The sequence below is a fragment of the Mugil cephalus genome, chromosome 2 (assembly GCF_022458985.1).
Source record: "Mugil cephalus isolate CIBA_MC_2020 chromosome 2, CIBA_Mcephalus_1.1, whole genome shotgun sequence".
NCBI lineage: Eukaryota > Metazoa > Chordata > Actinopteri > Mugiliformes > Mugilidae > Mugil > Mugil cephalus.
The window spans coordinates 13,146,226-13,172,929 of record NC_061771.1 but is presented as its reverse complement, the minus strand read 5'-3'; the positions used below and the strand labels follow the sequence as shown (position 1 = coordinate 13,172,929).

General features: G+C 44.7%; 1 protein-coding gene across 1 annotated transcript in view; it reads left to right on the top strand.

Moving 5' to 3' along the window:
- The first annotated feature begins 10,327 nt into the window (after positions 1-10,327).
- doc2d (double C2-like domains, delta) overlaps positions 10,328-26,704 on the top strand; it is a 35,151-nt gene continuing 18,774 nt past the window's right edge. Inside the window, exons 1-5 of the mRNA XM_047578948.1 lie at positions 10,328-10,496; positions 12,277-12,682; positions 13,217-13,296; positions 13,818-13,892; positions 18,674-18,783. Of these exons, the coding sequence (XP_047434904.1) occupies positions 12,295-12,682; positions 13,217-13,296; positions 13,818-13,892; positions 18,674-18,783 (653 nt within the window). The 5' untranslated portion in view covers positions 10,328-10,496; positions 12,277-12,294. The remainder of the gene's footprint in view (positions 10,497-12,276; positions 12,683-13,216; positions 13,297-13,817; positions 13,893-18,673; positions 18,784-26,704) is intronic.

Below are 26,704 nucleotides of genomic sequence, written 5' to 3'. Positions count from 1 at the left end.
AGGGAAGGGCAGAAGTGGAAGGTGATTTTGGGGGTCAATGATAGCAGCCATTGAGTTGAAAGCAAACAAATGAAAGACAGAAGGAGCAGCTCCTTGTGCGAGACCAGAAGCCATGCGGGACTTAAGGTGGGCGCAGAGCACGTGGTGAGAAGAATAATTCACCTTGACAGAACAGCACTCTCTGCCAACGCGACCACTCACTCCCCCCGAAGCAGAGTGACGTGGGGAGTGAGCAACACCTGTGACACCAACTGCCACCCCGGGGCAGCATCTATAACTAGCCACCTGTTAAAAAATGCACTCCACTCCCACATCATGCTGCCTTCTAGTTTCATTCAGTACCCTTGTGACTGACATCAATCAGGGATGCAATTTTTCACAACATGATCAACGTCAAGCTGATAAGCAGGATTCACAGGCCTGCCTATCTCCCCAGATAATACTAGCTCCGACGCTCTCCCTAAATAATTATACACTGTTCAGACATAACATTATGACCACTTTCCTGACACAGTCCAGGTCCCCGCTGTGCCTCTAAAATAGTTGTCTCAGAGAATGGACATGGGTCTTCTGAGAGTGTCCTATGGTGTCTGGCAACAAAATGTTGTTAGCGGGAGTCTTTGTGTCCAATGGGTTGAGGGGAGGGGCCTCTGTGGATCATCCCACAGATACTTGATCAGTTTGGGATCTAGTGAATTCGGAGGCCATGTCAACACATTGTGCCGTTTTTCATGTTTTTGTGCATGTGTCTGTGTCAGGCTGCTTCCTAACTTTGTGGGGTTCCTCAGGGCTCCATTCTGGGACCTCTTCTGTTTTTAATTTACTTGAATGGTTTAACAAGAGACTGTTAATATGTACTGCCTCTTCTGTTTGCTGATGAAACACTGATCAAAGAAGTAAATGCAGACCTATTATCTATCTCCAAATTGTTGTCATTTATATAGATCAGTTGAAATAACTCAGGTTTCACATGTAAAATTCCTAGGTGTCATAATAGATGAAAAATTGACATGGAGACCCCACATTAATCTTGTCTACAGGAAGACTATGAAGTCAATTGGTATTTTGACTAGAGTTCGATCCTTAAATCATGTGTTTTAACTTTCCAACTTGTAATTGTTTAAAAAAAAATTGAAAATCACTCTCCAGCCAAGATTTGTAGCTTTTTAAATTGTCTGTTAGCATCTACACATTGCACTGGGTTTTAACATGAACTGGTTGTGATCTGTATAATAGGAATAAAAAGGAACATGTCTGAAAACAAAATGATTCCAACTTTATGGGCTACAGTGTATGGATAAGGACAAGGACACACAGAGAAAGCTCCTATTTTACATCTTCTGCGGAGTAAGGATGTGTACGATGATTTGTAGCTCTTCCCAGGAGCCTCCCGGCCATTACTGGCTCTTACACTCGCCCAGAATATTTATATATTTTCATGCAGAATATATGTGCCATGTTGCTGTTGGCCACAGTCTTTGTGCTGTGTTCAAATGCCAATTTTTGGCCCAGATACAGGCGACATGAGGGACGTCACAGTCTGCCTTTGGTTTCCGGTTGTCTTTGATATCGGCTTGCTGTGTTTTTCCCTTTAGGTCTTGGCTTTGTGTTTTGTAAAAGAAGCAGAGAAATATATCAGGAATTCAAGATATGTCTTGCACATACTTTCAAGGGCGAGTGTACGATATGGTGAGTAGTTCCTTTGATCTCTATCTAAAGATTTATGCAATTTCTTGTCTTGTGCGGTGCCAAATTTTGAAAATTCAGCATGTCCTAGTGCAACGACATGTAAATAGGTTTACTTAATCTCAGAGTTAATGGCTGACTGAGAGGCTAGGGAGGCTGTAGTTGTACACTTAATGGAAAACCTGCAGTGCTTTGTGCTGTAGTAATGGGAGGAGATTATCTTGCCATGCAGAAGGACTGGATGAATGCTCCTCCACAAATTGCTCATAGCCTCTCCCTCCCTCACACCAATCTTTTACTTGCTCGTTCTACAAGTTTATTATTTATATTATACCCAGGAGCGATCTGGATCCTTTAATCATGCTGATATGGAGGCTCAGACTTGTGTGGTAGATGGGAATATTTTTCTTTTGTTGGAAGAGTTTGTCATTCATTTCAGTTTCTTTTTTTATTTACAGCTAATGTTATTTGTTGCAGAGATAGTCTTTTTGTGAAAACAATGCATCATCTCTAAATATGTTGAATTCCCACACCTCCACTCTTCTTTCTTTCTCTCTCCAGTCACTGCTTTTTACGTTTGGTGGCTCATGGACGATGATACTGTGTTAAATATCCCTCTGACAGGGTACCTAATGTTTTCCACCCGGCAGATCAATAGCACAGCGCCATTGTCCAGACTTCATTCCTCAAGTACAATTGATTGTGTTTCTTCCCCAGAACTAGTCTGGATATGGTAAACCAGACAAATCAATGGCTCTGTGGACGAAGAACAGCGTTAGTCGAGCTTGTGTCTGTCTAATGTCGTTATCACTGTCAGTCTGTGGTTCTGGTGCTTTCACCCCTCAAATTAAGGTGGTATTGAATACATGTTGAGATGAATTTGAAAGACGTTTCTACTTCACTTTTCAACCTACATTCACTTGCCACTTTATTAGGTACACCTTGCAAGTAAAAGGTTGGATCCCCTTTTACCTTCAGAACTGCCTTAATTCTTCATAGCATACTTTCAACAAAGTGTTGGAAACATTCCTCAGAGATTTTGGTCCATATTGACATGATAACATCACACAGTTGCTGCAGATTTGTTGGCTGAATATCTATGATGAGAATCTCCTGAACTCATTGTCATGTTCAAGAAACCAGTTTGAGATGATATGAGCTTTGTGTGGTCATAAAGGGATGGACATGGTCAGCAGCAATACTCCGGTAGGCTGTGGCATTTAAACCATGCTCAGTTTGTACTAAAGGGCCCAAAGTGTGCCAAGAAAATATCCCCCGCACCATTACACCACCACCACCAGCCTGAACCATTGATACAAGGCAGGATGGATCCATGCTTTCATGTTGTTTATGCCAAATTCTGACCCTGCCATCCGAATGTCCAAATCCAATCATCCATTGTCCAAATTTGGTGAGACTGTGTGAACTGTAGTCTCAGTTTCCTATTCTTAGCTGACAGGAGTGGCACCAGATCTTTTTCAAGGTTGGACGTGTTGTGCGTTCAGAGATGGTATTCTACATTACTTGGTTGTAACAAGTGGTTATTTGAGTTACTGTTGCCTTTCTGTATACATTCATTATATTATTATTATTAAGTTGTCGACATAAAAAGAAATAGAAACAGTTTTTTTTTTTTAATTGCAGTAACAAGTAGCAGGTGAAGAGAAGTAAGAAGCAGCAGCACAGATGCTTGAAGGAAGTCGGGGAATCGATCCCTCACCCTCTAGCTGTCAGGAGGTACCAGAGTCCATCGAGATGACGATACGAGCTTAGTCCTGACCTATTCGTAGGCAAAAGGCAAAAACCTTGGTTCTCAACTTAACCCCAGAGTTTGTTGAACATCTGCTGGTGCATGGTATCTAGGGTGTCTGCAGCGCAGGTCCTCTTGGACTTTTTAAGGGCCCAGGAAATCAGGTTCACAAATATTTCTTCCAATGTTGTGTCTAGAGGCACAAAGACGTCCACAGGGTTGACCTCTGTAACATCGGGCGTCTGAGTGTCTGAGAGATCACTTTTGGTAGACTCTTCTTGGTCTTCAGTGTGTCTTGTGTCTTGGTCCAGGATGAGCACCAGCTGCAGTGGTTGATGTTTGCACATCAGTTTCTTCTTCACGGTGCACTCTTGTAGCGTTTTAATGGTGCAAGCAACCATTTCATCCAATGTTAGGATGGTGGTGTACTGTATAATAGCTATAACAGCTGGATATGAACTTCCATTTCAACTTTGTTCTTGACAGTTAATGATCACCTTATATCCCACTCATAGTCATTATAGTAGTAGCCAAAAATGGCTACATTACAGTAGCACTATAACACTAATCACAGCAGGTGTGGTCTATTCATGGGATGCCTGGAAGCTGTAAATAGATCATACTGACAACAAAAGTAGTGTTGTTAGCGCTCATTCCTCCATTGGTCATTACATTTGATGGATCTAAACTAGAGTGGTCACAGTCATTTGTATAAAATCTAAACAGAAACCAATGCTGGTCCTTTACTGAAAGGATACACTTCCACGTTCTTGCTGAGGCGTAGATGTCTGTCTGCCATATATAATGATACAAACAACAGCCACTTAGCTTATGTTAGTGTAAATACATCTGTAAAACCACTACCTGTCATGTTTACACTTTGGCCTATTTGTTTTAATTACTAAGCTGAAGAAGTGATGGTCTTTTTGTTTTTTAACTGTGGACAAAAATTTTCTTCCCTTTCAGCCTTGACTGTTATGCTAAGCTAGCCATTTATGGTCTACCACATAGTCATTCTAGTGGCCATATTTAGCTACATATTCCATCATCACATTAGCATAACCACTTTTCCCATGGCATCATCTGGTTAAAGCATCAGAATGGAAATATGTTGTTTACAGCCCGTCAGACTTTTAGATGGACTGTCACAGAACATTAACAGTCACAGCTTGTTTTCTTTTTTAAATTAGCATTTGACTATTATGAATGTGGGCTCTGATTTTGAATCATACACAGAAAAAAATCTGATGATAGTGTGACGCCTCCAAAGAGCTGTATCATTGCAGAAAAGACTTTGGAGCCATACAGTCCAGGGGTGGAGTCACAAAGAGCCACCTCCTCATAGACTCACTCATGTTTTCGTTTAATTAATACTACGCTCTGATCTACCACCACCAGTTACAAGGACATGTTGGATTATACACTGTACTTAATTTTAAAATTTTAAAGTTTTTGTCCAACTCTCACGGCCCCATAGAACTACTTTTTATAGCATCAAATTGCCAACTAAAATTAAACCTATCCCAATTTACACTTGTCTGGAAAATAAGTAATAATAGATCACCAGTCCAAGGATCACTAATAAATGTCAACAGAAAGACAACAAAGTTGTGTCTAGAGAATGGAGGATTAGCTGCTTTACTCACTTCAATATGTATTGTATGTATTTCTGTAGATCAGCAGACAGGAGTTCAGACAGTTGTGTGTGTCGCACTAACATTTGTTGACTGAAATTCATCTTGCCTCTGGCAGAGGCCGTCTCCAAACCATGGGGTTTTTGAATCACTTCTGCTTCCAACAGTCAGGCTGCACCGTGCTGCTGAGCACTTCATCTTAGCTCCCACACCACGACTGATGGAAGTTATTCCACCAACTCTAGTAACAGATCCGCCTCTGTACCTATACAAATTCCATGTTGTTGTCTCTCTTAAACACTGAATAGGCGGACATATTAATGATTAACGATTCTTAAGCATTTTATTTCAGAAGCAGCATCACAAACAAATGCTCCCATTTCTTCACAGATTTGTCAAGCACCCCTAAAAGGAGCACTGCCGCTGACTCCTCCCTCGATCTATGATAAAGCGTCTTTACAACATGTGATTCTATCGATGTAGGAAGCCCGCCTACAGTTGAGTGTGTGGAAACAGTGAGGGAGAGATGTACAGGGAAGTCAGTGGTAAAAAGAGTTAATGGATGGCTAACAAGCTAACAAGCCTATTGTTCACACATAAGCTTTACATTCTAAGGAAATGTCAATGTTTGATACTCTACTTTACTTGAATGAACCATTTTGTTTTGTTTTGTTTTGTTAACCCACACTCTTTATTTTACTTCTGGAGTCTCCTGAAGCGTTAGGCTAAGTTTTAGGTGGTTATTCTGTTTTTTTGTTTTTGTTTTTCCACACAGCTCAAAAACTATCAGAGGTTTTGGACCTACTGGACCTTAATGAACCCCAAAGAGATGTATGCTACATCACAGTCATTCCTACAGTTGAAAAAGATGCAATTGAAAGTGACTGTGATAGCGACTGCTCAGATAGAGAGTACCAAGGTGAAACAGGCCATTTGCCTGCTAGATTGTTGAATGGTGAAGCAGAAGTGACCCATCAAGTGGATGAGGAAAATTTCATCCTGACAAGTCCAGACCTACTCCCAGACCCTCAATGTCCCCCCAATGGCTCCACCCTCTCGCCTCTAATTCCTGCAGCATTTGGTAATGAAGAAAACCGCTATTGCCGCTATTTGGTGAGTCTCCCGCAGTGTCTAGCCAAAAAAGGGGACTCCCTGAGCAAAATGAGACTCCACTATCAACAAAAAGGAGATGTCCTGCAATGAAACCTCAAAATACCATAATAAACGGTAATATCCCTTGATGCTAGTGATTCTACCACAGCACCAAGCCAAAAAAGAAGATGTCCTGAGATTACTGATACCCCACAGCACAGTAAAGGGAGGTGCTCAAATGAAAATGAAACCCTGAAACACAGAAAAAGTCCCTTCAAAATAAACAAAATAGGGAGCAGATTACGTCAAACAAAACAAACCTGACCCTGCTGATTTGTTCCTGATGATGTATCCTCCTACTCCGAGGGAGCTTACTGTTGAGATGTCAAATGTGTATTCAATGCAAACCAAAGAGAAGGCTCTTGACTTTTTATGTGATTCTTCTCACATCTGGCTACAGTTCTGTTCCATGGAGGCAAATGTATTGGTCATATGACCCTGATCTGTACAATGAAGACCAAATAAGTACAAATAAGTCTACATTTAAATGCTTAAGTGTAGGCTTTCCTAGGTAAGTTACTATTTGGCCATATACAGCATAGTGTGCAGTCATCTAACATGGTGGTTTGAAGAGGTGGGATGCTGAATTTAAATGTGCAATGTCCTGTGAATTGTCCCCCATCCTGGAAGACTGGTCACCCTCACCACACAGAAGACATCCAAGACACGATCTTAACAGACTGGCAAATAACACAAGGGTACATTGCCACAGAGTTGCAGTTGCAGTCCCATGACCAAGGCATCAAGTTGCTGAATCCTGAAACTCCTTGAGCCTGGTGTCACAGATTTGGCAGGAGCAATCTTTCTATTTTTGTGGGCGGATGTTTCCAGAAATTAAAGGCTTAGATCGATCACTTCCAACCCGAAACGAAGCACATCTGTATGCTCCAGGAACACTTAATGAATATGTGTAAATTTCGGGGGGAAATTAAAACTAATATCAACAGAAAAATGTATGTGCATGGTTTTCTAAAATGTATCTTTCCTTGCTAGGTGAATCTCCAAATACTAAGTTAATCTTTATAATACCCAAGTTCATATAGAAAATGATTGAGGACATCAGCCTCCTTAGTGGTAGCCATGTCTTTTGTGAATTTATGTATATATCCTTGCAAAAAGGATGGATGGATGTGCTTTAAGAGCCGTCTTGGTAGAATTCAGTGTCTCGTGTGGCCAGCTCCGCAGAGAATGTCCGAGAGATTTGGAGGTTGTCAGGTCAGATGTGAGCTCTCTGTAGTGGTCTGATAAGTGCTGCTGTGGGTGGAGTAAGTACTCACCTATGCTCACACATGCGTCTTCATTTTCACTGAAGGGATGAGCAGCTCCGTAGAACGCAGCACCATGAAGGCTATGAGATTACTTTCATCTTTCTGCCCATGTGACCAGAGCTCAGACGGAGGCGTATTTCACTGCCGTTCTGCATCAGCCTCAAGCCACCGTAAAACTATTTATACTTAGACTGTTTGTCATTGATACACTGAGTATTCATCTATCTCATTTCATTTAGCCCGCATGTTATTTTTGCAAATGAATGAATATGCAGTGTAATGGTCTGTTAACGCAATATTGACGAGGTAATCCCGACAGTAATGGGACGCCCGCTGTAGATGTGAAGTGTTTAGAAAAGGATGAGCGCTCACACGTCTCCTTCCAGCTAACCATTGATTTAATCGGCCAGGCTCGCCGTTGATCAACTGTTACTTGTGATGATGGAGAAATTATATTGCAAATAGTTTGCCTCTGGATTAAAACCACTGCTAGGCCAAGAGTGGAGAAGCATTCACAAGGAAGATTTTTTGGGTTGGGATTCCTCCCATTCCACTGGCTACGTCTCATTCAGGGGCAGCCACAGGTTTGTCGTGGTGCTACTTTAAGTTTTAATTGCAAAACTTCTGTATGACTAAAGTGAAGTGACTAACTTTGCTTGGCGTTATTTTGACGTCTTCAACAGCTCTGTCTCTCATGCTCAGATGTTTTGATGACTCAAAGGACACTGCACCAGAGTACGTCACGACAACAAAAACTAAGCCGCATTCAGTGACAACACAGGCAGCACTACTTTTTTAATCTTTCAAAAGGCTCAAAAACAGAAACTCAAGTTAACTGAGATAATTTAACATGCTGAACAGTCTCACTGTGAGCTATGCAATACTCACTATGAGTTATTGTCGCGGCATAGCGGCGTCATTCTGTCGAGAAACATGCTGTGGAGGTTAAAAGCATATTTGTTTATCCATTTCCAGTGTGAATCAAAAGGCATGGTGTGAGTTAACATTTGTTCTCAGCATCACGATCTTTCCCGTATGTGCTCAGTCCGTGGCTCTTAACATGACACAGTCACAGTGGAAATGAGGTATGAGTCACTTTTGCACACACAGGGTCAATTTTTATGTATTTTCTATGCACTGCACTCAAAGGAGCTCTCCTGCTGCACCTGACAAAGGGAATCAGGTGAGACTTTGTTCTGAGCGAACAATGAAGATTTGATTTTATAACTCCTACAACAGAATCATGTGAAAGCCTTTGGCGATTAGACAAAATAGAGACGTCACAGCGTTTGAGTGGAGTGAGGCTTTGCCCGATATCTGAAACCCACCATGGGTCTAGGCACTGGCGGTGGTGATAAGAAGTGGAGAAGGGGGATGAGGAGCGGACTCTGATTAGCTCAACCTGGACGCTGGATGGGGAAAGTGTAGGTGAACAGGGGGTGTAGGATGGCTGCGGCAAGAGATTTGTCAGCAGCTGAGAGGAAACATAAATTATACGGCAAGGCTTTATGATGAAGGTGGATTGAGATTGTGGCGAAATCTGACACAGCTGATTACTGCCCCGTGAATGAGGGATGACAAAGTCTTCCTAATTAAACTTACGCTGCGCCTTCGTTAGGTCTTTTTCTTTTGAGCTACAGGTAAAATATTATGTAACTTCGCATTGGATTTTTATTGCCTAAAAGACATCAATATAGATCATAAACATAGATCTGCAGTATGTTATCCTACATGTGTGACATGAGATTAATAGAAGATGGACAAATCTGAATCCCTGTTAAACCTCTTATAAATAAGCTGTTATAAAACTTGAAATCCAAAAAAGACTGATTTAGGATTTAGGATTAAAATAAGCATCAAAGAGATAAAACAATGTGAAATCTACCTTTGTATTTTGAGCATTTTACACTCATCCACTCAGTATTGTCAATAGAATAGAATAGAATAGAAAACCCTTTATTTATATGGTGGGGAAATTGCAGTTTGCAACAGCAAAGGGGCAGAAAAGTAACAACAATAAAGATGGACTGTGTAAAAGATAAAAAGGTAAAAGATAAAAAAAAATGATAAAAAGAGTAGAATAGAATAAACACTGTATACGTATTGGCGTATATACAAAATGTTTCCTTGTGCACCAGTGATTTGCAGAAGTCCTCTGTTATTGGTGAATCATTTTTCTTTGATTCATTTTATCACTGGGGCAGATGGCAGCTCTTACTATGAGAGCTGCTACAGTTGGACACAAACAGACGCACACACACACACATATGCTCGTCTGATATTAGCAGAACTCAGCAGCCAGCACGGAGTTCTCCGGTGGTGTGAATTAATGGCTGGCAGTGCGTTTTCTTCAGCACAGCCGACATGTTGATTTAATTTCATGTCTCTGTCCTTCAGCTGATAATTTATTTTTCTCTTTCATCCCAGAGCAATATTTGCTGTTGTGTGCGCTCACACTCGTTTTCCTCTTATGCGCTGTAAACATCTGCCCCTCGGTGCGTTTCTCTTCTGCCGGTGTCGCTTTGCGTTTGTCTGTGTGATGCCGGTTTGTCTCCCCGTCTGTCTCTCTGTCTCGGTCTGCTCTGTCTGTCTGTCACTTTCTCTCTGTCCCTCTGTCTTTGCGCCCCTCGGAATCCGCCTCGTCCACCGCAAAAGCACCCGCTCTCACCTCCGCGCCACCCTTTTCCCGGGTTTCCTCAAGTCTCCCCACTTCTGAGGAAGTGAGTGACAGTCCTGTGCGCAGCCTGGAAAACAAACGATGGGGGGATTTTAACTGGATACGTCACAACCAAAGGGGAAGGGAAGGAGGGAGGGAGGGACGGGAGAGGAGAAGAGGAGAGCGAACGATGAACAGAGACGGGGAGCGGAAGAGAGAGAGAGACGGAGAGGGAGTACAGAGGGATATATTGACTCAAAGCTGGGCTGCATGCTTCATAGTGTGTGAGACAGAGGACGTGAGAAGAGAAGGCAAGATGGAGCGCCGGCACAGATGAAGATTGTCCCTGGGTATGTCTTTACGGATGGCTGTGTCTGTGAGTGTGAACGTCTTTAAGTATCTGCGCACATGAGCTCGCGTGTGCTCGCCTCAGTCCGTAAAAGCGCGAGAGCGAGATGAGTTTGGGAGCAACCTGCTGGAAGTGATGATTTGTGGGTACCCAAGGAGTGAATTTGGGTGGCGTTATGTAAGAGCGCCGTGAATGACTGACTGAGTGTCGGTGCTGGAGACAGGAACTGGCAGCAGTTTGGGTTCTTCACCTGCGCTGAGGGTCTTAACATGTGTGTGAGGTGCTGTTACTGTAGTGTAACTTGGTGAAGAGGGTGGGATGTGCTCTTGGTAAATGCAAGTTCCGAACTGGGTGTAAGTGTCCGTCTGCCTGATGCGGGTGTGTATTGAGAGATTACCTCCGAACACACACGCACGTACGCAAGTCAGTGTGAGATTCGGTGTGTGTTATTCTGCACTAGAATAGTAGCGTTAGTGTATTTGCTCTGTTGCAGAGTTTTTGCACGCCTTCTGCACGCAACTGAATTTTAATTTTAAAAGATAAATCATCTGGCGACAGGCGTGCTGTTTTATGACACCGTACGACTACATCAAATGGAAAAGGGACAATGTATCTTAAATGAAATTCTTGCAAAGGCTCAATTTGTCAACTATGAACGGGAACTCAAAGTTTGCTAATTAGCCATTTCCTTCCTTAAATGTTGAAATGTGCAGCTTTTCTCTGCTTAATACTATGATAAATCACTATTTTCTGACGGTGAATTCATGTTCTGTGAAAACTAGACTCAACACTCTGATAGATAAGTGACCGATCTCCATAGAAGTGAATGTTTTGTGTCCACATCAAGCTTAGAGGGGAAGGAGAGTCTTCGAAGCCACTGTCACATGCTAAACACAAGCAAACCGCACACACGTTAAGGAACAGAGGTCACCAGTCACCCTTAACCAGCAGTGACACGATGGTGATGTACAGCATATAAGGGGATGACGAGCGTCGTACATCCTCAAATGACCTGCTGTGGTGAAAGAGCTGCTCGCTCATTTTTAGTTGCAGACCAAATCAGTGTTTATAATCTAGTTATTTTTAACGCTTTAATCTGGGACGCCACCATTAAGCACAGGGGGGCATGGCCGGATCCCAGCCTGAAGTTTGTTTCCGTGACCAATAAAATCAAAACCCGGCTCGTCAAATATTAAAGACACTGCGGCGCAGTGGGAGTACACGAGAGAAGAGAAATGTCTCCAGTACCATGTGGTTTAATGAAGGGGGGTGGGGGGACTGGCACCCGTTTTTGCGCCTCATTTGGTGACAAATATGTTGAGGACTAAGAAAGGATTCAAATGCTATTATGTAAATATTGCTCAGGGGACGCGCACACGGGAGGAAAAGTGAAGTGAATGGAAGAGACAAGAGAAGGGTTAGAGTGAAGCGCGGATACACAAGTGACATCACTTGTTCGTACTTTACAGAACTACATTTGAATATTCATCCGGAGCGCAGACTTGATGCGCTGACAACGATGTGTGAGTCACACTCAAAGTGCCAAAGGTTCTGGCAATATTCTATTTTGGCTTTTGAGAAAACGGGGTGAAGACAGGGACGCATCTTATGGTCTTTGATTCAAGTTGAACCACTGCTGCCACTCCACAACCTCGCGGAGAGCTGCAAACTCACAGGAGGCCGAGGATGTGACTCTTATGATCCCAGCTTTTGTTCTTTGTCTTTCTCCCCTCATTCATTTCTTCCTCTCTCTGACTCACGTCTCCATTTTCATCCCATAGTCCTGTTTGACAGTCCACATGAGTGTCTCCAAGCCCCCGCCGCCGCCCTCCAGCTCCCACCTGGCCCTGCCCCCCTCCTCCACCTCCACCCCCTCCTCCTCCGCCTCCTCCCCGTCGGCGACCCCCCACTCCACCGCTCTGCCCCCTCCCTCGCCGGTCAAGATCTCTATGCAGGAGCACTTTGCCATTAACGTCTGCCCGGGGCCCATCCTCCCCATCCCACAGATCTCAGACTTCTTCCCCCGTTTCCACGACTACCCCTGCACGCCGCCGCCGCCCAGGGAGAAGAAGATCCTGAAAGAGGAGACTTTCAACGGGGAGACGGGCGGAGGGTTCAAGGATGGGGAGAGGAGTGGGGACGTCGATGGAGACAGGGAGGAGGTGATCGACTCTGATGACGATGACAGTGAGTTGGTTCTTGGCAGCGGGAAAAGTTGTGGTCGGTCTTCAAGGGTGTGTGTGTGTGTTCGTTCATGTAAAAAACTCTTTAAAAAAACAAAAAAAAAACAAACAATTCTGAATCTTGGGACTGGAGCGTCATCTCGTTTTGCCCGATTTGAGTTTCGCTGTTTTTTCTTTTTTTTTCTCAGATGCCCAACATATGCTCGCAGAGTAATTGTGGAGGCAAGCATATTTCCAAAAGTGTTTGTCACTCCTACTTTGATGTGACACAGTGGCTCTGATGATTTATTACACAACGTCGGAATGGCGGGACGCTACTTTCAGCTCATTCCCAAACAGTAATCAAACAAGACAGATCAATTCATATTAGGCAGCTCCATGTTTTTAAGGGGACGTTTGCTACAGAAGTGACTCAGAGCCGTTGAGTGAGTGTGTGTGTGTGTGTGTGTGTGTGTGTTTGAATGAATGTGTTTGCGCTCTTTCTTGACAGTAATTGCCGTGGTTTGTGTTTTCTTTTTTGTTTGTTTGTTTTTCTTAGCCTACCTAGGAACGCTGGAGTTCAACCTGCTCTTTGATCAAGACAACAACTGTCTCCATTGCACCATTCACAAGGCGAAGGTAATATCATCTTCATATAAACCGTCTGTCTGTCTGTCTGCGGTTGCGCAATCGCCCTTCAAGGCCCAATAACAAACAATTCGCCCCGTACACGCGATTAGGTTCGTGCAAGACGTCGCGCTGCTGTCTCTCAACCTTTTCAAAGGGGACACCCAACACACTCGTCAGCTTGTCATTTCAAAATAAAATCATCTCGCGGCACTGTGTGATGCCCAGTTGGTGTGGCCATCGCACAAGGACACAAGCTTCACATCGCCAAATGTCACGTGGTGTTAATTATGTAAAGCTCGCCGAACGGTTCTCTCGAGGAGAAACGCGCGAAGGACTTGAGGAATGTAGAATGTGCAGGCAGAGCAAGAGAGGAGGCACAACTACAGTAGAGGCGCTCTGTCATTTTGACCCTGTCAGTTGTGTGAAGTGTCCGAGGGCATGATGACGTCACCTTTGACACTGCTGTGCGTGTCTGTGTGTGTGTGTGTCTGCGTGTTTCTGTGTGCGTGTGTGTCTCCTTGTGCCCACAGGGACTGAAAGCCATGGACTCCAATGGGCTGGCCGATCCATACGTCAAGCTTCATCTTCTCCCCGGCGCTAGCAAGGTCAATGCTCCAACCTTACCTCAATGGCAATTAACGCAACACACCACCACACCGAGCCGCCCCAGACACTGACACAGACTCATTAAACTTGCACGTCACGCACTAACTTGCTGTAAAACAACAAAATCCCGGAAAAGGTAAACATACTTTGCTGGAGAAACTGGAAGAAACTCCCTTGTCGCTTCTCGTTTGTCAGACCCCGTGAAAAGGTTGCAGCAGTTTTGCAAAAAATTGCAGCCTTCGCGTCGGACTAATTTAGTGTGTTGTTTTGGCCGATTGGGGAGCATTTGGGTTGGTTGCCGTTTAATGCGTGTCCCGCCCGGTGCTCCGCTTAGTCGAGCACAAACACGCTCTGGTCGGCTGCACCGATCTTGTCTTGTTCTCAGCTCGGGCAGCGGGAAAGATAAGACCGACCGGAACGGTGACCCCCCCCCCAAGCAGCGGCGGAAACCAACCTGTTGTCGGCCATTTTGGCTCCAGGTAGGCAGGAGTTGGGGTTACGACAAGTGCAGAGGAGGACAAGGAGGCGACACAGGTTGAACAAGGCAAATGAGGTCTGAGGTTTAAGGTGCCAACAATAACAGCGTCCGGGGGATTTTTTTTTTGTCCTCCAGACTTCCTCCGTCCGTCTCCTCTCCCGTTGTTATCACTCTCCTTTCCCCACTTCCCACCCTTATCTCTGTCTCCGTCTCACCGTCTGCCTGTGACCCTCTTTGACCTTGAAATACCAACAGTGTGCAGAGAGGAGGGGGAGACGACCGAGAGGGAGGGAGCTCGGAGGAAGGGAGGGGGAGACAGATGAGGGGAGGACAGCAGCAGGTGGTTGTCATGGAAACAGGGAGGATTGTTACACGGCTCACGTCAACAGGCAAGTGTTGATGGTGGGGGGGAGAGGGGCGGTATAGGTGGTGGTGTAAAGGGGTGGCGGGAGGGGTGCACGGAAAGGCGTCATGCGAGTGGGTAAGTGCACATGGACTGCCGCTAAATACCCGCCAGCCGCGTCACCCGGGAAGTGAGGGCGTGCGCACGTACGTGGAAGTGGGAATGACGGACACACACTCACACGTCCACTCCTGTCCACGTTCAGACCCAGGATGTGATCTTTGTGATGACTAATCCAATGCTTCAGTTACCTTCTAAACACCGAGAACAGAGGCATACGTCTCCTCCCCAAACATTTCCCTTCCTTCCCTCCTTCCCTCCTCCCTTCCCTCCTTCCCTTCTACATGCACAAGAACACACTCTTTAGTGTGAATATACCCGAGCATGCCGTCTTGTGATTGCAAGCGCACGCTGCTAAACATGCAGCGCATGACCTTGTGTCTGTGCAGACACATGCTAAGGGTTTAGTCACAGTCACACTAAGAAGCTCCCACCATCCCTTCCTCCCTCCCTCCCTCCTCCATCACTACCTCTCTTTCCCTCACGCATAAACATGCAGAGAGAGTAGTGTCTCTGTGCCTCTGCGATGGTCACTGGTATATTCGTGTGCTCGTGCCCAACCGAGGTGCATGGAAAATTCACTCGCAGCCAGACTGTGTTTACTCACAGCTCTGGGAGGCAGGGACTGAGTAAGAGGGAGTGTGAAATAAGTTAAAAGGATCCGTGAAGACAGGCCAAGAGAGGAGTGTGATGGACAGATGGAGGAGTACAGATTAAACATTTAGAAACAGATGCAAAAGCTCAAGTACGGAAGGAAGCGAGGCAGAGGCGGTCAGAGGGCAGGGAGAGGGGACTGGTGTTTTAAGTGTTTGTAGGTGGAGCATGTGCTCAGAAAGCCAACCCAGATCAGTCAAATAAAAAAAAAAAAAGGAGTGATGATTATTGGTTCTGTTGAGTTGTGCTGGCGCACACACAGCTGTGAGACGCCGCTGTGAGTCGTGACTCTGTCTGTGCGCGGCTCCTCCCGCACATTAATGAATCAAATAAATGACATGAATCGAAAACACTTGTTCCCTTGATGGGCCCAGGTCTGGAGGGCTGACTCTCGTTGATAAGCTGCAAGTTTCCAGCAGAAAAAAGGGAGAATGAAAAAGGGGAAAGTCGCGGGAGGGGAGAGAAGAATGGGCGAGAGGCGGCGCAGGCTGAACAATGCGATGTGGGGACAAAAACAGGCCAAGAGAAAGAGGGTGGCGGAGAGGGTTTAGCGTCGGGGGCCGAGGCGCTGCAGCGGGAGGCTGGCTGGAGCAGGCAGGAAAAGGAAGATAGCTGAGGAGTGCGTTCGGAAGAGGAGAGTACACACCTTCTGGACCGAGTGTGTATAAACTTGCACAGGCAGCAGATCATTTACTGCATGCATTAAGGAGGCTTTTTGATCTGTGTACTAAATAATGTAATTTGAATGTGATCGAACACGTGACACTTACAGCAAATGTAGTCAGCCGCTGCAATCGTCCTGAACTTTGCAGCACCAACTCTGACGATGAGTCAACAGTTTGGGACCAATTTACGTCATTAAGTTTGCATTGATGAAGAATGTTAACACCCTCTAATCAGACGCGCGCCGCTCTCGTTTGCTACTTCATCACCTCTGCTCTGAGACCTCCTCCAGATCAGGCTGATGTGCTGTAGAGTAAGACGTAGCTTGCCCTTTACTTTCTCTCTGAGTGATCATTTCACACGTAAATACAGCAGAAATCATTGCACAGCCATGTGTGTAGGGATTTATTTTCCATGGAAGTGTAGAAGTGACAAAATCCAGATTTGTGCAGCTCAGAGCAGCAGACTGAAAATCGGTAGGAAGGGACTTCAGGTTAACCGTGTTTAATTACTATTTTGAACCAAACTAACCGCCCTCAAGAACTTTACGAGTTAGGGGGGTTTGGTCCGTTTGTCTTCGCACCACCGACAGGAACCACCATGTTTTAACATAATGACTGGCTGGAGGTTGATATTAGGAATCTATCGGTCTCTGTCACATTTTTTTATTGTCCATTAACCAGTTGTTAAACGTCAACAAGTGGCTGGTTCTCAATAAATGTGTTTTTTAAGGTTGTTGTACTCTTACAACAGATGTGCCGACTGTACGCATCTGCAGAAACTGTCCAAAGAATGATTGTTCTCAATTCCTGCAGTGCACACACACACACACACTCACACAAACACAAACACAAACACTTCCGCCTAACTATATAAAACCAGTAACAAGTCCTTATAGTCTGAAAAACATCTGACTTGGTTGTATTAAAATATGTGTGAGTCTGGAGTGAAGGAGAAAAAGTGATGAGATATAAAAAGCTGACACGAGCAACTCCTGCCTCACACATCATGCCCACAGGCACTTCAGCCTTCAGCCTATTCCCTGCCATTTTTTCCTCCTTTCTTTTTCAAATAACACACACACACACACACACACACACACACACTGCATAATCTTTCAAAATTATGCAGTGGAGGGAGTTAGCTACAGATTTGGGGGTAAAGTTGCACTCACAGTATATTTAGCCTCGCACACAGTGGCTCCAAGATACCTCGGATGCAATATGTTATGAAAATAGCTATAGACCAATAGCTGTAGATGGTGTATTACTTAGCACACACACACCATTTAGTGTGATAGCAAAGTGCCTGTTAATGACGGATTAAAATGCTGTATATGCTTCAGTTGTAACTAATCCAGGTGAATATATCTCCACACACTTGCGGCTGCTGTCGAGTAATTCAAAACACACGAGTGCAGGACGTCAAACCAAGCCCAGCGTTCATCCTTCCTTCAGTGTCATCAGTTTTTCCCAATCTCCACTGAAAATGCATTGTGAACACACATTTTTGTGCTAAGTGCCAAATATTATTCCAAAACCGCAGGTAGCTTTTAGGGCGACTTGCCGGGGACTGTTTTAAGCAGCGTATTAACACGCTCTGCTGAATATTTACAGCAGTGCGGTGTGGATGTGGGATCGATGCAACATAAACTACGGAGCTTGTGTACACAGTTAAAAGGCTCACTCTCATCGTCGCCATAGTTTCTATAGTAATGAGCCTCATCGCTGTAACAATGCTAAAATAGTAAAATAATAATAAATAATACTTGATTGGAAGAGAGAAGAGAAACATGATTTCTGCATCTTGGGGCAACCAATTAGTTCTGCCTGTAGCCTTACGGGGTCTTGTTTACCCAGTATTTTATGACTATAGAGCAAAAGCATATGAACCTCGGAGGTGTGTAGGTGTGTAGAAATGACGTCTTGGGAGTCAGTAAGATTATTCCAGACGCATTTCCTAGAAAAGTTTACGAACATTAAAACGAATCTACTCCCAAATAAAAACGAGATGAAGACGTCCTGGAGGCAAATGAAATGAGGTAGCTGGTGGCTGCAGACTTTATTTATGGATGGAGAAGCTATTAGGGACTCGTGGGTATTTCCTCTCCTGCAAAGCTTTAATTTTTCATGTTGATTGTGTTGTGCAGTTTAATTGGCTGCCGCGCTCTCTTCTGCTGAGGCGCCGTGCTTGTTTTGGAGGTCGAGCCGGCGCTAATGCACTGCCTTTTCATGTCAGGCAAGAGACGGGCGAACAGGTGAGGCGAGGGAAGCCTTTCGTCCTCTCCTCCAAAGTAGGCAGCAGATGTCTGAGGTTTCCTGGGGGACGGAGATGAATGATGCCTCCCCTCTCTTTCTCTGTCGCTCTCTCTTGATCTTTTATCACCCGTTTTCGCTACATTCTCAGGATATTTTATTCTCTCCCCATCGTTCGCATGTGATGAATTTGCTCCCTGGCTCTGTCTCCGCTCTCCTTTTAATCTTCAGTCTTTTCATGTCTCTCTCTCCTCCTTTCCTCTGTAGGCCAACAAGCTACGCACAAAAACCCTGAAGAATACGCTGAATCCGGTGTGGAACGAAACGCTGGTGTATCACGGCATCACAGCGGCCGACATGACCACCAAAACGCTCAGGTGGGTGCTCCGCTCCACGGGCCATTAGCGCCACTCTCCAAAACGGCCAAATGACAAGTTTATCGCGCAAAGGATGGCGATCCGTGCCTCCAGTCCCCCAGCGGGCTGCCGGTAGCAGTCCGTGCTTCCCAGCGGGCTTTTCCAGCTACTACTATAATTCATGATTGCGGGTGGGAGACACCGGCCAACTGTTCCACTTGCTGCTGCTGCAGTAACTGCTCAGGTGTCGGCTGCCTCCTCGAGTCTCCGCCCCTTCTCTCCTTCCCACAGTGTTCCCCGTGTGGAGTGATCCAGGTCAGACGTAGCCATCTTGGCCCACAAAGTCTTGACGCACTCGCGTCGCCCTGTATGTTGATTCAGAGACAAGAGTTCGGAGTGTGTTTTACTTGTGAACGCGTGCGCCGCATGCACTCAGCGTCAGCTCACTCGGCGGACGTGTAACAGGGTTGGATGGCATTGTTTATCCTGAGGAAATCCGAAGCAGACGTACGCGAGCGCACACACACACACGCTGGAACACATGCAGATCCCTTCACACATACAAATGCAGGCAGTCAGGTGTGTACTTACCCTCTTGTGTGTACGTCAAGGGCAATCACAGGGAGGGAGGAACGTGCGAGGCCCCTCCTCTGCCCGTGGACAGAGCACACGTACGCAAACAACACACGTCCTTGAGCTTTTAAAAGCACGCAGATGCAAAAATAACATTTAGTGTCCGTCCCCGAACACACACACACACACACAAACATCTGCTTGAGGAGAGACCCCTTACACAAGAGGAAACCCACCTGACCTCTGTTCAAGGACATAGCCCACAGCCACAAACCAGCATGGGGGCTCTGGGTCGCCAAAATGAGGAGGAGGAGGAGGAGGAGGAGGAGGAGGAGTGTGACCAGAAGAGAGGAGAGAGGAGGGGGGGGGGCGGGGGGGGGTCTGCCATGATAAACAAAGAGAGCAGGACGAAAAGTGTGAATGATTGTGAGTGAGTGCAAGAGCAAACTAGAGAGACCAAGCCCGAGGAAGACGACTGAACACAGAGAACCTCAGGGTCGACGGAAAGGAGAGAGATGGAGACTGGCAAAGAGAGTGCGGTTAGTAAGATGGATAAAGTACTGAATGAGGGAATTCACTTAGCTGAGAAGAAAAAAAAAAAGGGAGAGCGACGGGGAGGGGTTTTACTCAAAGGGGAGCCAAAAAAGGAAAGAATGAGGACAGTGAGAAATATGTGAGACAGCCACAGTGAATGAGACGCTGTCTGACAGCGAGCAGCGAAAAGCAAGCGTCAGGCACAGAGAGAGACGGAGAGAGAGAGAGAGGGAGAGGAAGAAAATCTGCCCGGGCTCTGTCTGTATGTGTTCCAGCGCCGACACAATACCTCAGCCAATAAACAGACTCTGTTCTCATTACTCCAGAGGAGCAGTGAGAAGCGGAGGGAGAGGGAGCCCCAGAGAGATGTTTACTCACTGGGCTGCGCCCTGCTGGATCCCGCTCTGCTGGTCTCAGCAGGGCGCAGTGGAGGGGATGCTGTACTCTTTGATCCTCGTGCGCGGCGCGCTGCTGAGCTGTAGACCGGCTTGATACCCCGGACAGTGCGGAGTGCATTCTTAAAACGGAGCCGCACTGCACTCAAATGCAATATTCTAGAGTAGGTTTTCACGAGACAACATGACTTGTGTCAACAGTGTTTTAGTGGCCACTTGAACCCAGTAGAAACCAACATTATCTGCGTTCATTTGTAATGGCATTCTTATGAATCTGTACATAATCTAATGAGTTTTCGCTTTGTTCCTGGGGGCACTGATGTTGAAGCGACCATGGGTACTTACACTCGATCGGCAAAAATAAGAAAGCCGAAAGGACTCTGAGTGCATTTACAGGAATGTGATTTGTTTGTGTAAAATGTGTCGTGTTTTTGCCCTTTCTTCTCTCTTTCTTTCTTTTTTTTGTTCTTACGTGTCAAATTCCTCTCGCAACTTTATTTGTGTTATTATTTTGTGCTACTGGATTTCATGTTCACATTACGTCAAATGTGGCAGAGTCACAAGAACATTGAAATATTGTCACATTTGAGCTGCGACAGCTGGTGTTTTCAAGCGGTTCGCTCATATAAAGTGGGTTATCGCTAACAGTGAACATGTAAACAAACGCTGGTTCTGGTTAATGGGCTCATGGGGGCTGAGAATAAGGTGGATACGTCAAGTGTTAACTTTCTTTAGCTCTATTCAAGGATTGCACCAACAGCCTGATGTCATCTTACAACATAACGTATGTTTTCAGTATGAATTCATTTGTTTCGCTGTTGTATTTCATACTAACTAAGCTCAACGGAGGACGGCCTACCCTTGTCCTCAGCACAAACCCAGATCCTCTCATTTAATCCCCTGAAATGACACAGGGCTGCATCTCATTTATACCCATTTACATGTTAAGATATAAGCTTCCGACTCTTGAAAGAAATATGGGGCTCTGGCTGTTCGCCAGCCATCTGCAAAGTGTGTCATTCGGTGCTGAGTAGATGGTCTACAGTGGGTTATTAAATCGTTTTTTTTTTGTGAAACCGACTGGTGCAGTCAATGAGGATGTTATGAGAGCGGCAACAACCGCAAGAGCAGCGCCTTCAGAGGTGTTATTTGACACGTGAAAATATTATTATCAGAAAATATGACTTAAAGCTCATTTTTCATTTAGTGATGTGAGGTTACTGTGATAACCACACCAACCAAATATGAAACACCCCAGAAAACACCGCTTTAAGAGATGTTTTGGAAGAAATGCAATGAAAGATCTATTCTGCAATGAAGCAGGCAAAGAAAGACATGCAAAGAAACCTGTGGTGATGCCAAGAGGGCGTGCACCGAGTTAAAATTAGAACAGGTTTGAGGCGACGATGATCAATGGGAATGACAGTTGTCTAAACGTTTACCTCCAGGGAACACTGTCCCACCAACAACCTCCCCATGACGATAGTTGCCTGGGAGATTTGCATGAACGGGCGTTGAAAGTGTTTCCTTTTCAAACTGAGAGCGTCAACTCTGTCCATACGCCGGCAATAAATTTATGATCTGCTCGTTTCACTCAGAAACATTTAACCTCGGCGGTGGAACGTTTCCCCAGCAAATGTCAACAACGAAGCGATGGCCAAAACCAGTGAATCACTTTATATGCGGCGGACGGTGTATGGACGGTAGTCTGGCCTTCAGTTCTGCTGTGTCCTGGCATCCTTGACAAGTTTAGTTTTTCCAGTTTTCATGATGCTGAAAAAATACAATTCGGTTTTCTTCTTATTTGTGAGTCAGATCAGAATGTGGCCGTTAAAGCTCGGCTCCGGCTGCAGGAGTGTTTATCCCCAATTCACCCCCGCGTTCAGCCCAAGTTATCTGGTAATGGTGTCCTGGTGGTGTCCTGAACTACTTGCAGACTCGTACAGGTCGCCCCTGGACGACGTTAGCTAAAATGCTACTGTAGGCGGATATTAAAACTGACAGATAACTGCTGTTTCTTGTTAAACAGTAGCCGTCCTGTGCCACTGATCTCCCCAACCAATTCCTCGTCCACTCTTGTTTAAACTTTTGCGTTTGTTATTGTATTTGTTTGTTTTCTCACTGTATTATTGAAGGACTTTCCAGTGGGATCATGTGCGACCATGTGAGGTGGTGCATTCAATGCTCCGTGATCTAGCTCAGTAATCTAAGTAGAACGACAGTGAAGGTTGCACCATTTAAACCATGTAGCGTGTGCGAGTTTGAGATCAGAGAATAACAGTACATGTGTGATGCAGTCTGGTGGGACTTTAAAACAGTTTGAGCTCATCTCTGGTGGTCCCAAGGGAAGCTGAGACTGTCTGGACCCTCATCTGTCTCGACCCCACTCCTATGAATGCACAAGTGGCTTTCAGGGCAAATTTCCGACTTTGGAAGTCAGCGGATCGCTCACACTCCAGCTCTCAGGTGCTGTGGCCGCAGCTGGAGAAAATATGTCATGACCCCCAAAAGTTGATGGATGTCATCTGTGGAGCCTGTAGGTTGTAAAGAAGCAGAACCACTTCAGCTGGGAAACATTTTTTTTTTTTACTGATTTATTATTGCAGTAATGTTGCCATGAGCACAAACAGGTGACTTTTATTTATTAAATGTTTTATGTTAGGTCTGGTTGGTGTCACTCTAGGAGAAGTTACAGCAGAAAGTGTTGATGATAAGACTGCGTTAACATGAAACATGAACATCTTTTTTTTTTCCTGTGTGTCTCTCTGGCTTAGATAATCCATTTAAATCCAATGCACCATTTCACTTGTGTAAAGCATGAAATTTGCATGAAAACACGTTTAGTGGCTACGGCAGAAAAACGACAGATGACAAATGAAACAAAAATTGCATTTGATTTAATGGAAGACTGTGAAGACGGCGTCTTTAGGCATATTTTTTTATCTTTTTTTTTTTACTGTTTGGTGCGTCACACTTCATCAGAGAGTGAAAACTTCTTTCTTTGATGTCAAGTCCATTCTTCTGCCCTGCTTTTTGCACTAGTAGATAAATGCTAAAAAAAAAAAAAAAAAAAGACGTCTGCAGGGTGTAAAGTGGAGGCAGACAAGTGAGCTTGTGCATTTATTAATTTATTTCATCTTCCATTCATTCATTTGCACTAAGAATGATTATATAAAGCCTTTATGCTAAATCAGGGTACAAAAATAGACGACTAAAAAGAAGACAGTTATGAAATGGCTTGTAGGAAAAGAAAGCTCTCAAAGTTGGCAAAAGATTTCTTTTTTTATATATATATATTCTGTTTTCATTGTGTAGAGACTTTATCTCCAAGGGCCACTGGAGGTCCGTTCTGTTATTAAGAATGAGCCAGCTGAGCAAACCAATAACTAATGTTCTCAATCCAGACTTCATGGTCGGCCTCATGCCGGTTAATCCTTTAATTGGTGCAGCACGGCTGCCGGAGGTGTTCCAGTCTGGAGTGAAGAGTCCACTGAACTGGAATCCACAGCAAAACTCCCCACCTTACTGCGTTATTCTCTTTGGTTACTGAGTGTCTGAGCCCTTGGAAGAAATATGAGGCCATTTTGACATTCGGTAAATGCGATTGTTTTAAGACAATGACTTGAACACGAGAAGCTGCCTTGTAGATTTATCGGCCTCTTTTGAAGTCTGAATTTGCGGCGGAGGCTGATTTAGAGATTCGTTCCAAAAATCTCTCTGTCAGTTCCTGCTGCCTGACTCTACCTTTGGGCAAATTGATGATTAAGGATTTAGAGAACAGTGACGGCGGTTGTGTGACGCCTCAGTCCATTCCCTCGTTGAGATGACACCACCCAAAGAACGGCAGAGAGATGGAGCATGTGGACGCGTGGTGGAGAGATGTGGGCATCAAGAGATTGTGTGTATACGTGTGTGTTAAAGTAGTACAAATATGAAGTCAGCGCTGGGTCTAATCAATCTCCACTCAATTTCTTCCCTCCATCTCCCCATCCCTCTGTCTGGCTTCGTAATAGACTAGCAGTGTCCTCAGCTGCGGAAAGATAGGAACAAGTCTGGGCTGGTATTGGATGAAGGGTGAGACTGATATTGACTTGCCGATGCCTCGGGTGAGATGTAGCCAGGTACTGATAAGTTCAGGAAAAAAAAAAAACTTGTGTTAGATATTGGGTGGTAATGAAATTTTTGCTGGCCCTGTTTTATTGAAAACATCTCATTTTTAGCTCCATCATCAGGTCAAAACTGACGGATAGATTTTACTAAAATAACATCACCTCAAATTAGAGCCCACGTACATGCTTCTGGTAGCAGACACGTCTGAACTCCGACTGTTGAGAGGAGTCGGTGTGCCTTCACGGTTGAGTTGCTGCGAAGAAAGTAATACAGAGGAGGGAGACCAGTAATAACAAGAGAAGTGTTTGGACAAACAAACAGGAAGGAGAGCGAAGGAATGGGCCTCAAAGCAGAGGAAATATTTGCAGAGTGTTGGTCTGATCAGTCCGGCTGACATGTCTTTGTGCGGTGCAGAGAAAGTAAACGGGTGGTACCTACGCCGATCGGCCACAACTTTAAAACCACTGACAGGTGAAGTAAATAACACTGACCGTCTTGTATGAATACAGTGTTCTGCTGGGAAACTTTTGGACCTGCCGTTCATGTGGATGTTACTTAGACATGTACTACCCACCTAGACCAGACTGATCAAGTATCAGAGCCACCTCCCCTCAACCCATAGGACCCAAAGACCCCCCACTAACAACATCCTGTTTCCTGAAACCACAGGACACCCTCAGAAGACTCATGTCCATTCTCTGATGAGTCATATCTGTTTTGGAGACACAAAGGAGACCTACACAATACTAGGAATGGGTCATAATGTTATGCCTGATTGGTGTATCTCGTCATGTGTTCGGGCAGATGATCCCGTTTTTTTGTCCACCCTTAAGTGGACTGAGTTTTCCTCTCTCATAAACAGCATTTAACCTCTGTCAACAACAGCTGCTGTTCCCCATTAACCTTATCAGTCAGTGCAGGCTGGTGAGACGGAGCTAAAATAGTGGAAGCGTAGAGCCCGTGCACATGTGGCTGGTTAGTTTGCTGATATTCAGTGTTCGACAGTGGACAGCCCACATTTGAAGAAAACATTTTAAAAAGTAATAATATCTCTGTGGCCCAGCCTCCTGTGGTATGAATGATTCTTCACGTTGAATTTTCTCTGGTTAATTTGAGCGTAGTTTAGTTGCTTCTATACAGCCTGCAATTTTTCACTGAGGCTGTCACAATTATGAATGTTGGCCCACGTCCATTCTCTGATGAGTCAGGGCTGTTTCAGAGGCACAAGGAAGACATACAAAATATTAGGTCATGATGTTATGACCTGGTTGGTGTTCACGTGTGATTCCCACTTATTTAATTCTGTTGCCAACAACACGCAAATCCCAACTGCTTTAAGCTTAGCTGGTCAATCTGCAGATGATGTAAATGTTGTTTGACTGAGAAGCAGAGTGATGGAGCGCCACATCCCGACCTCCACAGTGACCTGGCATAAATCCAGCCTGGATGGTTTGGGATGAGCTGAGTAGCTGAAGCCAAGTGTGTGACAATGTTTTGCTTCGTTTACTACACAGTTCAATTCTGTTTCACAGTTATGATGTCTTCAGACTATTGTACGAACTAGAATCACTTGCTTGCAGTTGTATGCTTCCATCAGCTAGTGAAGTTGTACTTTACATCTCATATGAGACATGTCAAAGAGTGTTTTTGTAGGACATTATAGCATCCGTCTTTTGGGTGTAGCATTTAAAGGTTTTGTTGTTCTCACTAGACATTGGTGTGAATGTTTTTCATAAGTAGTGTATGAACTTAAAGACAAAAATGTGTTTAGCGATCGACGACCAAATTCTAATGAGTTTGTGCAAGTTTGTGCTAAGTTTGAAGAAATCCATTAAAATATTTCTGAATGATGTCATGACATAATGCATCCATCCTTAAAAGTGTGTGTCCAAACTTTTACTGCACTTACATACAGATAGATACGTCATGTTCAATTCAATTTCCAACACAATACAGCTTTATTTTAGAGATCGGCCGATACCATTACCAGTATGAAAACAGGAAATATTGGCCGATCTCTAAAATAAAGCTGTATTGTATTGGAAATTGAATTGAACATGACGCAGGTGCGTTATATATATCATCAAGATTTACAGACAGAAGCAGCCCTGTGCTTCTCAAGACGCTGCGGACCGTGCAGCCCATACATTGCCCCTCCCCCACTAGCAGAGTGTACGCAGCTGGAAGCTGGAAAAATGCTTGTACTCTAAAAATAAGAGTTGGAAAAAAAAAGTTTTACCTTTTGGTTATTTTTATTTTTTTTAAAAAAAGGTTACCAAACCAAGCGAGACCTATTTACTTTATCACTCAGCACCAACACATTACAGTCA